This window comes from Phaenicophaeus curvirostris, chromosome 10 (genome assembly GCF_032191515.1).
Source record: "Phaenicophaeus curvirostris isolate KB17595 chromosome 10, BPBGC_Pcur_1.0, whole genome shotgun sequence".
Taxonomy (NCBI): Eukaryota; Metazoa; Chordata; class Aves; order Cuculiformes; family Cuculidae; genus Phaenicophaeus; species Phaenicophaeus curvirostris.
The window spans coordinates 24668364-24684765 of NC_091401.1; the positions used below are offsets into that span (position 1 = coordinate 24668364).

General features: G+C 43.8%; 1 protein-coding gene across 3 annotated transcripts in view; it reads right to left on the reverse strand.

The window, feature by feature from the left end:
• Nucleotides 1-3363: 3363 nt before the first annotated feature.
• The window catches only part of ARHGEF26 (Rho guanine nucleotide exchange factor 26), a 45881-nt gene continuing 32842 nt past the window's right edge, over nucleotides 3364-16402 (reverse strand). For all 3 annotated transcript variants that reach the window (XM_069865227.1, XM_069865229.1, XM_069865228.1), the window contains exons 11-14: nucleotides 10967-11176; nucleotides 6942-7009; nucleotides 6374-6478; nucleotides 3364-5271 (exon numbers count right to left, since the gene is read on the reverse strand). In XM_069865227.1, the coding sequence (XP_069721328.1) occupies nucleotides 5129-5271; nucleotides 6374-6478; nucleotides 6942-7009; nucleotides 10967-11176 (526 nt within the window). In that variant the 3' untranslated portion in view covers nucleotides 3364-5128. The remainder of the gene's footprint in view (nucleotides 5272-6373; nucleotides 6479-6941; nucleotides 7010-10966; nucleotides 11177-16402) is intronic.

Below are 16402 nucleotides of genomic sequence, written 5' to 3' on the forward strand. Positions count from 1 at the left end.
ATGCAGCTGGGCTGGCTGCCCCTGCTCTCCTGGGCGTGGCTGCACACCTGTATGTAGTGGGAGGCAGTGAATCAATACCTGCTTTTGCTTTGCTTGCACCCACAGCTTTTGCTTTATCAATTAAAACTGTCTTTATCTTAAGCCATGAGTTTTCTCACTTTTACCCTTAAAATGGTCTTCCCCGCTCCCATGATGGGGAGTGAGTGAGCGAGGTGTGGGGTTTAGCTGCCTACTAGGGTTAAACCACAACCTCTGCTGCAGTCTGTGAGGTTATGATTTCCTCTGGTTGGCCAGAGACCATCAATGTTTTCTTTCCCAGTTCGCAGTGCACTTAATGAAGGCTGTTTCTGCCCATGCTCAGCATTTCCTGGAACTCCAGGTTATGGAATGAAGTGAAATTCAGTGGTAGTAATTGGTTCTTCCTGACCTTTGCCTTATCTCCACCTTATCTCCAGTGGACCTGGAAGTTGTGGTTGTAATGATGCAGCTGCTGAAAAATCACTTCCAGAATACAGGAGAGCTAAGAGTGACGCTATCTGTGTAATTCCCAGGAACCAAGTCCTCCTCCGACCATGGGAATCTTGGCATCAAAACTTATTCTGACACTTGCGTGCTGTCCACTTGTTTTGACAAAATATGCTACTTAAAAACAAAATACACAGGAGAAAGTTTGTATTAATATGTTTTATAGATTAAAGAGTTTAAGGTACATGCCTGTACGATCCTGCCAAGACTGCATTTCAAGGATGGGTAGTTTGACAGAAGCGATGCTGCTTTTACCTTTTTATTTTCAGCAAATTAGCTGCGCATAATGGAGAACAGATTTATTCTGATGTGTTGTAAGTTGAGAACAATGCTGCATTGTGGCGTTGCTTTTAAAAAAGGGCAGCAGATAAAGATGTTGTGCTCGTTTTGTTGCAGGGGTGGCATGAAGGAGCAGAAAAGACAGTGCTAATCGCGGTGGTTTAGTTGTAAAGCGAGTGTGGAAATGCTGGACAGGTTGGTGTCAGGTGTAAATGTGAGATTTCATTCTCATCCGTGCTGGTACCCAATCCCTGGGCCAGTCAGACACACAGGACTGGGCATGGTCTTCACCCACCTGAGCTGACATGTATTTAATTGCATCATGTGAAATGAAGCTTTGATTGGGGGAACTGAGAGCCTTTCATTTCTGGTCACCTTGCTTAAAATCTGATTAGAGAAGCCGTGTGAAGAAGGGGCACCATTTTCAGGCTTTGAAAAACTGATATAAAAGTTATTCTAATCTTAATAATTCTAACAAACTCTGAACTCTGTATTGTGTCAGTTTAACTACAGAGCAGGTGCTGGTGTCTTGTCCTCATCCTTGGGTGGGGGAGAAGGAGAGAGGCTGCTCATGTGTGTGAATGTGTGCACGCTGGTTAAGCAAGGAATGAGGTTTTTTGATAATGCCCTTTGCAATAATTCTGATGTGCTCTTAAACATGGCTTTTGGGGGTTGTTTTTTTTTTTGCTAAGGAAAAGGTAGTGGAGTTTCTAGAAGGGGAAAAAAAGCCCTGAAACCCCTTAGCTTTAGAAAATTGTTTTGTGTAAAATTTAGATAAACTTCTTGTCATGCTGTCTTAAATTTTTAAGACCTCTGTGAGCTATGATGGAAAGTTGATATGTTGTCATTGTTGTACCTGCTGGCTGCCTTCTCCTGGCACAGAACATGGTGTGGAGTGATTTCTGTGGATGGGGAAGTGATGGAGTGCAGGCTGGAGCTGTGCAGCTTAGAAAACACTGATGGCCTCGAAAACTCAGAGCTTTCTGGGAAGCAGAGCTTCAGCAGCTCACCAAAAGGTTACCCTTGTTTTTATTTTGCTCCTTTGTCCTGGCATCCCGGAGGAGGAGGCACACAACCAGGTGGGACAGGCACAAAGGGATGAGTTTGTGTCTGCCCCATAGATCAGTGAGGCAGCACCAGCTCCTAGGCCGAGGTGGTCACCACTCCTGAGATGAGCCCAGGCTGCTGCAGCCAGTAGGTGGGAGACAATAGCCCTGAGGCTGCAGCACTGCAATCCTTTCGCCTAGAAGCTACAAGTGTTAAGTAACCGCAGTGCAGCTACTGGGAGGTGTCCCTGCCCGTGGCGGGGTTGGAACTGATGGTCTTTAAGGTCGCTTCCACCCCAAACTGCTCTATGATTCTATTTACTCGGCACTGGTGAGACCGCTCCTCGAATCCTGTGTTCAGTTCTGGGCCCCTCACCACAAGAAGGATGTTGAGGCTCTGGAGCGAGTCCAGAGAAGAGCAACGAAGCTGGTGAGGGGGCTGGAGAACAGGCCTTATGAGGAATGGCTGAGAGAGCTGGGGTTGTTCAGCCTGGAGAAGAGGAGGCTGAGGGGAGACCTCATTGCTCTCTACAACTACCTGAAGGGAGGTTGTGGAGAGGAGGGAGCTGGGCTCTTCTCCCAAGTGACAGGGGACAGGATGAGAGGGAATGGCCTCAAGCTCCACCAGGGGAGGTTTAGGCTGGACATTAGGAAAAAATTCTTCACAGAAAGGGTCATTGGTCCCTGGGCAGCCTCTGCCAGGGGGTTGAGGGGGTTGAGTCACCTTCCCTGGAGGGGTTTAAGGGACAGGTGGATGAAGCACATGGTTTAGTGATTGATGGGAATGGTTGGACTAGATGATCTGGTGGGTCTTTTCCAACCTGGTGATTCTATATTTCCTCCAATAATTTTGAAGTCAGGTGTGCAAAATGTGTGGATCCTGTGGCTCAGAGCAGGCAGCCAGGCTGGAGAAGGCCTGGGCGGCACAACTCAGAGCTTGTCGTTGACTGAGGGTGACACCTTTGTTGACCCCTACAGCTACCTGAGGGGACAGGGAGAGGGAGCTCTGAGACCCAGGGGCCGGGCACATGGGAGTGGTTCTCAGCTCCACCCAGGGAGGTTGAGATTGGATGTTGTGAAGCATTTCTTTATGGAGAGGGTGGTCAAACACTAGCAGAGGCTTCTTGGAGAGGGAGTCAATGCCCTCAATACCAACCTTTAGCCCTTGGTCAGCCCTGAAGGGGTTGATGACAGGTGTAGGTACCTTCCCCCTCCACTAAAGCAAAGGTTATTGAAGAGCCTCATATTTCTGACTTTTGCTGTCTCCAGTTCCAGTCAGACTGAGCTGCTCTCCTAGGCCTGCACTTGATGCGATTACTCCTCCAAACGTCACAGGCAAACGTGTCCCTGGGCTCGGTGGCACATGGAGCTCCTCCCCAGCACAGAAAACTCCTACCAGTTACAGAGCAGAGTTCAGTTCTCCAGCAAGAACGGCATTAACGAAGTGCAGTGTAAGAAAATGTTGCTTAAAGGAAAACCAGCAGCTTTCTTTTAGTAACAATTTAAAAGTATATTATTGATTGTTGTCCTATAAAATCATAGAAGTCTTTAATTCCTGAAGAACCATGTCTGACAATAGGAAACATGAAAAGTGTCTTTAAAAAACATTACAGCATTTTTTTGAAAAACTAGGTATGAAAAAATATATACAATGTATTAAAAACATCTGAATAAAATTAATGTCTGGATTTATACATTCACTTGTGTTAAACATCTGTTTGTGTACAAAACATTTCTTAAAATATTAGCAGTATTTTTACTATGTTAAATAAGTCTTTGCTCAATTTACAATTTATGTCATTACTATTTTATCAGTCCACTTATAAATTAATTTACAAGGCGGTATAACCACTGCCAGACTGTCAAGGTAAGTGTGTGTTTGTACAAAATTATTGCTGCCTTACTGTATTTTAAATTGTTACAGAGATACTTGTTTATAACCATCCAATTCATTCACAAATTCAATCAGCATATTACAGTATAGAAATTTCAAAAAAGGCAGGGAACGCAACAAGCAGAAAGCCTTGGTACTGCAAGTTTTTCCCTCATTTATACACAACATCTATTCTACCTGCTGAGCGAGCAGCTGGTCCTTATCACAGTGAGGAATTTCTGTAATAGGAACAGTCACAGAAGGGGGGTGCTGGAAATTACTTCATTTTTGAGTGCACTTCATTTGCACAACGTTAAGTGGTCGTGGGTTTCTGTGAAATTCCAAAGCTAAACTGCGGACGCAAACATTTTGCGGGTGTTGGGTGTAGTGCAATTGTGAGAGTCTCCTCTGAAGCGGAGGAGAGCACGTGTGAAGCAGCACCAGCGCACGTTCCTTGGACAGCAGGCTCCAGCTACTATTTCACCTGTCCCTCTCTCCCCTCTTCCTCATCTCTCACCTGAAGCGGCCGCTGATTCCAGGTCCCAGTGCTGCCAGGAAGGCAAAGATAACAAAATACCAAATTAACCCTGATGCTGAGCCATCTGCTCCCACAGGAGTGGTCATGCTGTTTCTATAGACAGTGGCAGTGAGACCTGGCACCTTATCCAACTTCTTACTTCTCCCTCACTTTTTTTGCCTGTGGATTCACCAGGATTCTAACAAATGCTAAAGATGTAGGTAAACTGAGGTTCAGTTGAACTTTTTGCCTCCACAGAAGGAAATAATCACTCTCCTTTAGCACAGAAGAGCAGAAAGACTAAAAAAGCAAAAAACAACCCCCCCAGCCCCAGAACAAAGTATTTCATGTTTTCTGCAGTCCTTGCCCAAACCCCTGGCTCTAAAGCAATAATTTAGTATGAAGAATTCCTTAAACACAGGAAGAAAGCTGAAACAAAACAGACATTTCCAGCAGTTCTACTTCTTTGAAATACCTTTGCTAAAATGGTTCCAAGAAAGAGATAATCCACAGCTTGTATTTCTGAAAGAAAAATCAAAATGCTCAAAAACAGGTGGAGAAGGAATGGATGGGGCAGAAGAGAAGAGAGGCAGGGATGGAGGAACTACAGCTGCAACTGGAATATGAGTCAAAACACTGCACAGCTCAGCTCCAGTGCCTAAGGAAGTACTTTAGTTGGCATCTGCTACTGGTCAAGTCAGGTTTCCAATCAGAGCTCTCAAAACACAAGTCAGAAAAGGAGAACCACAACCATCAGTGCTCTGTTACTGTATTTTTCACATCTGTGTTCCAACATCTTCCATGTGGGAGCCACGGGGGGTGCAAACACCCTCCCGACCACAGGTAGTGCAGACCCTGGGCAATAGAGCGTGAAGAAGCGACGGGCACCTACACGTTGGTTTCAAGTCCAAGCAAGCGTCCCATCCGCTCCATGTTCTTGTCAATCGTGGCGCGACAGGTGATTTCTTTAGCACACTCCGTGGGAAACCAGCCTCTCTCCCCATCCCGCAGTCGCTGCCCTTCATACCAACCTGTAAGGGCGAAGCGAGGGGGAGTCACAAACCTTTTCACATAGCATTAAAGACACTGTCAGAACAGCGTGTGTCATGCTTGACGTAGCCATCACACGCATCATATATTTGCCTTTGTAGAGAATAAAATGCAAGATTAAGATAGGTTTGGCAAATTTGGTTTGTACAGAAAAAAATAGTATGTAAAATATTATATGAAACAAGTGTAATAAATACATTTCTTACATTGTAATTCAAATAATAGAATCACAAGGTTGGAAAAGACTCACCGGATCATCGAGTCCAACCATTCCCATCAATCACTAACTCGTGTCCCTCAGCGCCTTGTCCACCCGTCCCTTAAACCCCTCCAGGGAAGGTGACTCAACCCCCTCCCTGGGCAGCCTCTGCCAGGGACCAATGACCCTTTCTGTGAAAATTTTTTTCCTAATGTTCAGCCTAAACCTCCCCTGGTGGAGCTTAAGGCCATTCCCTCTCGTCCTGTCCCCTGTCACTTTGAAGTAATATAAAGAATATAGTTGCAATCTATAAAAAGCGATGCAGCACCAATGGGTAGGATCTTTGATTCTATGTAAATATGGAATAGCATCATTCAGTTCAGATTTAGTACTCAAGTGCTGACACCACCAAGTCAGCACATCACGAGATATATTTGCACGTCCAGGCAAGAATTAATTCTTACCTCTGAGTACTTGATGCTATGGAAAAATGTAGGCAAAATCACTGTGCTAGGGCCCCTGCACATACCAGGCAATGAAGCCCAGTGACTGACACCACCAGTAACTCCTGTGTCGCTCTCACCTGCTGCTCTCTCACTACCAGGTCTAAGCTCCATAGATTTAGGCAGAATTTGATTCTTATGTGTGGACGTTCCACAGGTCAAAACCCAGCAGCACGTACTCTGCAGCTATTTACTGATATAAATTATAGCGGGCAAGAAGTTACTGTCTGCCTTCTGAAACCTGAACTGAAACACTCAGGTCTTCCTTGGAAGTACAACTTCTATTGATTGTACGGCCAATGCTATTATGAAATAATTTCTTCTAGCTGGATTCAGCAGTAGTGGTGATGTATGGTTGCTAACAGCAAAAGTTTCACTCACCATCGTTTACTTTTTGATAAACCAGAACAACATCAGCAACCTGAAGAGAGAGTTCGTCCGACTGCTTTGCTGTGTAAGTCCTGATGATCTCTACCTGAGTCAAAGCTGTGGGAGAAATGGGCCAGCCTGAATTAAACAATTCGCGTAACAGAGCATCTTTTATTAAAATACATAGACGCGATTTATTTTAATCCATCTCAACATATACTCCCTGCCAAAACCCCAAAGGAGGCAGCAAATAATGCAAATGCTTCCTGCCTGAGTGTGTGCACACAGACAAACTTGGGAAGAACAGAAGGGAAGAGGCTTTGCACTTCTGCTAACAGATGGAAACAACTTTCGAAACCGGCGTTAAAGGCTGCAAACGGGAGTCACTGTGTGAGACAACTCAAAGAAGCCCCTGTGCACGGGGAACTTCACCTACACTAAAGCAACAGGCGAGGGAAAGAAACGGACATGATTTCCAAAAGTATCCGTACTCTGCCCTTGCTCAGGTCCCCACGGAGGGGCAGTGCACTCCCATTCACCTCTCACAGCGCTCTCAGAAATCGCGTTCGGTATAACTTACTTGTCCTGTCTGTTTTCTGTCCGTCTCTGTCCTGTCTCAGCGCCGCAATCCAGCGAGCTCGGTCACTCCTGCAACCAGCAGAGACAAAACTCCATTTCCCAAGACTTAACTCCCAAGTCGTGATTTCTCCCCTTTTCAAAACTCGGTATTTAATTTTTTCCTCTTTCTTGTTAGGTAAAGAAAACAAAATGAAACCACTTTTCTCCTCTCAAGATATGGCCAGAGATGTGATGGCACTGCTAGTAATACATTATTCTAACATACTTAACTATTTTAGCCATGTTGGATTAGGGAAAAAAAGCCTATATACATGGGATCTACAGGCATGATTGTCTTAAAATAACGAAAATAAAGGTATAAAATAATTCAGATAAATTGCTGGTGTCTGGGACTAGCACTCATAAATAAACCTTAACAAAATCAATCTAACATACAAAGGCTCTGATAAATGCAATACACCAGTTGTGATCTACAATACCAGCAGGTTCCCTGTCAAGACATTCCGAGTGCTTAGAATGAAAAGCAAGAATGAAAATAAAAAAAAAAAAACGAAGTTTCTCTGTGCTCGCAGAAGGACAGATTTACGTTTCCAGTCTGGGAAATCTGAGCCAACACAAATAAACAAGGACCAAACCCAGTCCTTGTCTGAATCCTAGTCATTTGAATCCCACCTTGGGAAACCTAGGGAAAACATAATCCATCTCAGCTTAATTGTGTTGGTATGTCTGGGCAGAGAAGAAAGAATTATTGAGGTCCCAAGTGTTATCCAGTAAATTACAGAAGCACAAATCACTGACAGCTGATTTGTGAAGGGAGTGGAACAAACTAAAGTGATGTCAGACAGTGAAGGAAAAGGAAAGCTAATCCTGCATCATCCCTGTCAAGAGCTGAGCTGTAACAACTTCATCGTTATAACCTGGAATTCTGACAAATCAAAATTTGACCTTGATTCCCACAAGAAATATTTCAGTGAAATGAGATTTTCTCTGGTGATTGTGGAAGGGCTTTGCTGTCAGCACAGGTCAGGCTAACACAAGGAGCTGTGGGACTGAATTTCCTTATTTCCCCCTCCCCTAAAGTGATTCTCTTGCTGTCTTTGGATACCTTCAGTTTTTAACCAAGCATCATGAAAATTGTCTGCCTTTTGCTGAGACCTGATTTTGTCAAATCTCTGAAACATCGGAAAACAGAAGAAATTTCTGTTTGGAAATTGCACTGTGGTGTCCTCAGAAGCATCAGAGAATAGGATGTGTACACAGTGATGGGAGACCAGTGCAGTGCATCCTCTAGGATGCTCCGTCACGCAGGGAGAGAGGAGACCATTAGCAAGGGGTTGTTGTTAGCCTGTGAAGCCCAGCCTGAAGTGCAGGGGAAGGGCAGAAATCACCTGAACATCCCCTACACATAATTCCATGAGAAAGTTCATCAATCTCTTCCGAGAACAGACACCTCATGGCCTTTCTTCCAGCAGGCTCCAAAAATCTCTCTTCTGCTCACAGACTCTCAACCTTTCCTTTGGATGAGGGGATGCAGGATTAAGTCTTTCTCAGCATGCTTCTTTCAGAACAAAACAAATATCCACTCACTATTTGGAATATTTATATTCGTACTGCTTTTTCAGCATTTTTTAATTCCCAACACACATTCCGCCTCAAAGGTGAAACCACTGCTCCTGTCCTGCTAACATTTGATACCTGCTGATCTCGCACAGACAGCCAAGCTATACCGCACGCTACTTTAGACATTTTAGTCATTAAAAGTAGGTGATACTAAACTTGATGTGTGTCAGCCACAATAAGAACGTTTGTATACATTGTGCATGAGCTGTCTCCAAGTTCTAGTGTATATTTCATCATCATCTGTGTATACCACGTATTTTGTGCCCTATTCCATTATAAGGTAAAATAAAATTGCTGGTACTTTTGTACTTGGGAACCACACACCACAGGCAGTGACAGAACACAATCAGGCTGTGCTAGAAACCTTTGTCTCAGCAAAGCCATTTAATTTTTGCAAGTCTCCATTCAATTAGCACTCTAACCCACGCCGCTTGGCCTTCCTGCTGTAGATCCCCTTCCCGTCTTTCTCCAAGTTCAAAGAAAGTGAAGTTTTTCTGTACCTTTTGTACACATCATCACACTCTATAAAAATAGGTAATTCTCAAATAAAATCCTTTTCAGAATCCGTTCCTCTCAATGACAATCTGCTCGACTGCTATTTCTATTATAAAGAGTAAATACCAAATCATTAATAATTCTGCAGGACAAAATGTCTTGGATGAAAAGCCCAGACAACTAAAAACATACTGCATTTTTCCCCAATAAAAATGCATTTCCAAACAAGTCTGAATCATCTGCTTACTTTATAACGAGCTCTTTAACAGAAATCATTCATGATCTGTAGTTTCTTTCAGGGTTATTCTAAACTTTGAAAGCAAACCTAAAACTGTCCATTTCTCCAGGCCAAGACGCGTCTGGAGCGCTGTTTTATATCTTCTGTCCTGCCCACAGCTTCCACTGGAACAGATAACATCTTTTACTGCTGTGTGGCAGTTAATGGCACCACAGAGAAAGGACAACCTCTCCCATATTTGCACCAAAAAGAACAAGACAGCTCTTGTTGCGTGTTTCTAAAGCGGAACGCTCTCTGAAACTGTGGCAGGAGAACAAGGACCACCTCTATCCCAGCACGGCTCCACAGCTTCCCCGAGGCAATGCCAAACTCCTCCTCCCAGGTCATCCAGTACTGTTTCCACTTCTGCACCATCCTTACAATAAGCTGCTGCTGCTGCAGTAGAAGCCCAGGTTACATTTATTCTCTAATGACGTTTCCCTGCTACCACCACTATGCCTTGGGGGGCACCTGCAGCTTTTTCCCTGCGGACACTGGGCTCTACACACACACAACACGCGATAAACATCAAACTGCTAAGAGAACAGACAACTAGCATAAGATACTTTAAAGCAATAAAGAACAAAACAGTGCAGGAAGGTATCAGAGACAGAGCAAGCTTCAATGAATCTCTGCAGAGTATTCAAGGTCTTCTTATCAAGATAAACATCACCAAAGCCTCCCTTACTGGCAACAGTAAAAGTCAAATTTTGCTCACAGTAACCCACATCACACTTCAGTTTGCACGTGCAGTTCCTCAGCATTCCAGAAAACGAGATGGGAATGGCGTGAAAGCCTGAAAATCCCACCACCTCAACTGCTTGGAACAGACTTTCTGTCAGAAATCTAAGAACCTGAAGCTCTTCCGCAAAGAGTTCTGTTCCTCAACATCTGCAACAGACTGAACTGTTTGCAGGACAGCTCATATCTGAGCAGGCTGTATGATGCGTAAATACTCAGTGCTTTGAACTCCAGTGCACTGTTTGCTGTTCTGGTCTGCTTTAGGATGTAATGACTGTTAGATAAAACCCCTGCATTACCAAGTAAGAGAGGCAGAAACCTGTGTCTTAGCTTCCAGTTCCCAGGTTTCTTACGGAAGCGCGGAAACACTTCAAACTCATGCTACAACGCAGAATTTTGATTTCTTATTTTACTGTGATATCACTTACATTGAAAATACCTTAAGTTTAACGGAAATTCCTTCTGCAACCTTCAAGAAATCCAAACTGCTTAAATCTCTGTCCTTCAGTTCGTTTGCCTCACCAACAATAACAGGAAGGGATTCAGTAATCCCTGGCTAGGGAGCCTCTATGACAGAGGCAGAGTAAACTCATGGCCTGAAGACCCAAAACAGGAGCACACAGTAAGGGATACTTGTTTACGGAATTTCAGCTTATGTACTCAGTTTTCCTTTATTCCTACCCTATGACCTCAAGGAAAGAGAACGCCACTTATACGACATGGACTTAGAGCCACCGAGTCCTCTCCTGACAAGGCTGGTTGGTTTAAATCAACTCCAAGTTGTCAGACAGGAGCTGGGCAGGTCAGGCTCCCCCTTGGCTCTGTTGTGGGGGAGGTAGCTTGTTGAGAGAGGATCAGGAAAGAGATTACAGAAATGGGAACTGTTTCCTTACTGAGTCTCTGCTCCCAGGAGCATCTCCACCCTCTCTCCTGCGTGGTTGCTGAGGACAGTCAGCCTGAAGAGGTGAATCGCAGAGCTCTGCCGCGAGTAGAGCATCGCTGAAGCGTTCTTAACAGGGGAAGAAGTGGGGTCCTCGCTGTCACATTGTTGTACCACCAGCTGCTCCCTTAAGGAATAATCGGTGACATTGTAACTCTCCTCACTGCAGAACACAGAAGGGAAGAAAAACCCACAAGTTTAATGTTCAGTTTTCCATTCAGTATGCATGGAAGCAAACTCTGTCACAGAACCCACTTTTGATTATGTATAGCACAATTCTTCTGACACCTCAGATCTTACTCTTTCCTGTTTATTTGCTTTTTAAATGACCAGTTTTCCAAGATATCAAGTAGATAAGTTTTTTAACCCTGTGGAATTTCATTTAGTGGCACAATTAATTGACTTTGGCATTACTGAGATGGTGTACGCTTACTCCACTCCATTTGAAAACAGGCACAGCGACTGTACAGAACTGGACTTCTTCTGTAGCTTCAAATGAACAATGGATTTAACTTTAGAACGGTATAGTAAAAAGAAAGTAAAATACCACCTTTCCTGTGCCTGTGAAACTAGGGGTATGTACACAGCTTCCAAATTAACACCACTGATCATCTACTCCTTGTCCTTCTCTACTTCTTGTCGATCTTCATGTGGGAAGGTCTGGTCTCAAAACTATTTGAGTATTGTAAAACATAACCGTAGTCAACTGTGAATTTAAAAAATGGGCAAAGGCTTGTCCTACACTGTTCTTGCAGAATGCACTATGCAATCTACCTTTTACAAAGCACACTGTCACTAAATATACCAACTCTGAGCAATACAATAAAGATGGTTACATGTGCTTACAAACCGCCTGAAAGCAACTAGAAAGAAGTCCAAGAAATTAAACAAGTTAGGTCTGCTTTCCTTACTGTTGAAGTGTAGGCAGAGAGGGGGACAAACTTTATCTTCGTGTTGGCGTGGAAAGCAAAAGACCTCCAAACGACTTATGTCAAGGTCATTAAATACTGAATTATGCCAATTATGACATTGCAATAGTTTTCCCAGATAGGTGAAAAGAAATGCAATTAGACATCTCAAAGCAGAACGTGAGCATCACTGATTTAACAATTGAAGGACTTAAAAATACACACTCTTTGGCTTTGATTTGCAAACATGAGAATTACTTCAGCTAATCGAGATCTCCTTGACAGATGAAGACACAGCAAAGACTGAAGCAGCGTGTTTGGACACGGCACTATTACGTATGTCTGACAGTGCTGGACGGCAGCAGTGAACAGTTTCTGCAAACCCCTGTTCTTCAATCCAAAAGATAAAAAAAACCCACTTTCAGAGGTATGAAGCCAGTCCTGCCTTCCAGCCCACACGTTGCCGTTTGTCGAATTCTGCAGTAAAACAAATACATCGCATTTTAAGGTGCAACTAAACATACTCCGCTTTAAAGAAAAATCCATGTAGACCTCAGTCTTGAGGAATGAAAAGCAATTCTAGAGCCTCACACTACTACAGCTCATTAAAATAATTGAAATTGAAAAAATGCTTGAGAAGATTAATTTTGCTGCCAGAGACGTACAAGAATCCAAGCCCTGAGCTGATACAGAGCAAATCCCTAACACCTGGACCCAAAGCCGTTGGGGATGCTGCTACTGACATACCCCTTTCTGGCAGGTGCAAATGAAGCGTGTTCTTCCTTTAGGGTTGCTCAACTGTTATGAGAACATAGATGGATGACAACTTCACATCTGTTGAGACGTATTCTGCCCATCTTGTGAGCTGTCAGAGCAATCCCTGTGAACATCTCAGTCAATGGTATGATGGTCTTTATAATTCTGACTTTTAATCCTTCAGAAAATGAATTGCTAGAATGCAACCAAGCACCATTATGACTCAAAACTGAAGTTATTGCCCATTTCTCTTACTCGTGCAGCACTACAAAAATTTCTCTTCAAGTGGTGACAGCTCTAAAGATCCTTTGGTTTCTGCCAGTGCACTTAGTATAAAAACAAAGTTCTTATTTCAGCTACTTGGCATATCTTTCTGGTTTTGTTCTTTGAATTCAATACTTGAAATGAGTTTTTTTCAGTGCAGCTTTGTATGTTCTCAAATGACCAACAGTTCCATTGCTATCACGTTCTGATCCTTCTCACAAGTACTTTTTCCTCTCATCTTTTGTTTATGCATTTTCTGCTAGGCAGTCCTCATTTTTATAACTCCTGGGCTCACTGCGAGCCCACAAACTCTCCCCCTTCCAAACGGATAATGAAACATCCTAGTAAAGCTGACAGAGCTGGAGCAGATGTACATAAATGGAAGCTTAATCCAGTTAAACTCAGCCAGGCAGTGGAGCAGTAGAAAGGACATCCAACACATTCTTTCCAGTAACCGTGACCAGGTCATACGAATGTGCCAACCTTTGCTTTTGGTTTAAAACTGAAGTTTTTCGCTAGGTTTTATTTAGATTCAGAACATGAAATAGGACTGTTTTATATCCTTTTGCATGGGCAGTATCCAAATTCTAGAGGAATTTTACAAAGACCCTATATCTATCAATGTAGCATCATCTGTTCTCCACACTCATGGAAAGCACCCTATCAGTCTCCCAGTTTCCTTTACTCTTTCAGCTGCACTACTGTGCAATCCTTGGTGTTCCACAGACATCGCTTCACATTTGTGCTTGCCTTTAGTTACAAAATCACTCCTGACACCTTGAAAAAAAGCCATAGCTTTGCAAGCAGCTGCGAACAGGTAACATTCCCAAGTGGCAGAGAACCTCTGAGCGATTCCCAGTCGATGAAGTCCAGCCACATTCCACTGTCAAGGTACTGCAGGAGCTGACAAGCCATAGAGCAATTAGACAGACAGGATTCTAGTGGTATCCTTAGGGGGTTATGGAAAAGGGAACGTTCAATACGTGTACACTCATTCAAAAATGTAAGCACCTCTGGAGTTCACCTGAAATCTTTGGAAAGCACTTGGGCTGTAACTAGTGGATTTTCTGAATTGGATAAGGCAGCTGGCAAGTTGTATGTAACAAAATAATTCTGGCGTTCTTCTGGTTCCACAGGACACAGAGCTGGCACATAGGCGCCTTTGGGCATTAACAACCAAAATACGTAACCAGATCTTCGTGGTACCAGGATGGCTTGTGGAATAAAAGTTGGTATTTGACTTTTGGTGGAGTTCAAAGCTGGCTGTAGCCTGCTTTTACAAGAATATTGTTACGGTGTACACTTCCAAGCCTGCAAAAGACACCACCTGCTCTGTAGCCTGGTCCTCTCCTGGGGCAGCTGCACAGTGTCTGCTGCAAGGACGCTACTAGGAAATCCAAACGCAACAGCCACACACATGGGGTGCGTAGAACTAAGGGTGACACTCATAGCTATACCCCTGGGTTAGAAGGGGGAGACAACTGGAAACTCCTTGTGAAGGAAATGCATACAAACATGCAAGTAGTGTGTGTATTGAAACCAAGTGTTCTCTGTTTTAATAAAGCATTAATTTAATCGTATTTGTAGAACCTGGAATAGTTCCTTCACTAGCTCAAAAGAAAGCAAATCGCCCAAACACAACATGAGTAACAACTGTACCGTAGCGCACGTGAATCATGAGGCAGCTTGAAAGAACAACTCAAAGGGGATTACATTGTGTGCTACCCCTTATGTCAGAATACTGCCTTCAAAATCCAGCATAAGCTCCTGCTTTACTCCTGCTTAGCTCAGCCAAACTGGGCACAATTCACAGTACAGCAAGGATGGAAACAAAGAGAAGGCAGAAAAGGAGCAAAGAGAGACTAGAGTCAGAGAATGAAACAAATGGGTTAAACCAGCAGTGGTTCAGCAATGCCACCACAAGGCTGAATGGACAATACCTTGACTACATAGGTCCCTTAAGGTCATAGAGATCTTTAAAGTTTATTCACAATGTTTAAATTTTCACATTTCTAAGGTAAATTCCCTAAGAGCCAGAGAAAGAATGATGGTCTTCTGGAGGGCCACACGGACAAGCTGAATTATGCTTCTACTTTGAACTGCTCTCCAAAGCACCCACCTCCTCCACTGCCTGCAGAGGTAACCTGGAAGGGGACCCAAGGCACCCAAAGCCGAGCAGCCCAAATGTCACCCAGCTCTTCGCTGCATGCCATCGAGCAGCTGACAGTGTCCACGAACAAGAATTAACTGAAACCTTCCTGTGCATCATCCATATAAAGGCTGGCCTTTCCACCAGGATCTGGACATCCCGACGCATGCCTGCATTGATTGTTCTTTTCGAGACAATGCATTAAAATTTTATATATTAAGAGAGTCTGTTTTTATTAAGTGACATTTAAGAAAAATCAGATTGTGTCTCCACAGCAGAAGGGGGCTACAAGAAAGACCTGCTGAACAAGTAAAAAGTTCCAAATAAACTAAAAGCCAAGCAGTGCAGAAATGCCCATTTTTGTTTTCCTCCAAAATCTTATGTAGAATGACATCTATCACAAGCTCAGGCATCCCTGCCTGGCCTAATCTCAAGGGCCAGGCTTCAGGACTATTCAGTAGCTGTTGGCCTTACTTCTTCAAAGGGCAAGTGTGATGAAGCACTGGCTACCCTGTTGCTGTACAGCACCCATGCCAGAGCACAAATCATTACCAAGGTACCTGTAACACATACAAACAGACTGCCCAGGTGCTGACAGGACAAGCATCAGACTTGAAATACATCCCAGTGGCAAGAGATACAGCCACACATTAAAAAGGAAGAGATTTTGGTAGCTAAGCATCATTTAACCTGCCCAGGTGGCGAGAGAAGAGAGGTACACCTTGCAATTTCATAGTAGGAGGTGAAATTGTAAGCTGAGGAAGATGATGATGAATAAATTAAAATTCAAATTGAAACAGGAGCTCTGGAGCACGCCTAAGCATGCACCAACAAGACCTCCCTTTATCCTTGTTACAACTAAAGTGTAACAGTTCTCCTTACAAGGTTTCTGGAAAGGCTGCTCCCTCGGTGTTTGATGTGCAGTTCTTCCAGTAGTGATTCTGACACTGGAAAGTGTCCCCAAAATGGGGGTGTTTCCAGCAGGAACAGTTTCCAGCAGGACTCCCGACAGCTACCACCGAGCCTTTAGAAAGCCCAGGCTGAGCCATGGCAAACTGCTCCAGCAGGGTAGCTGAGGATTAACTTCGGATGAGGGTTAAACAACACATCAAGTAATTCCTATTTTTAGTGCAGTGGTGAGGAGTGATTTTTCTGTGCCATGCTAAGAATCTTCTGAAATGCAACTGCCCAAGGGAAAATATAAACATTTAAACTAAGCTAGCAACAAGGACTGCTGCGTACTGCCCGGGTGTCCGCAAGAACACTGTGAGTGGGAGAACAGAGCACCAAGATCTCCAGTATTATTAATAAG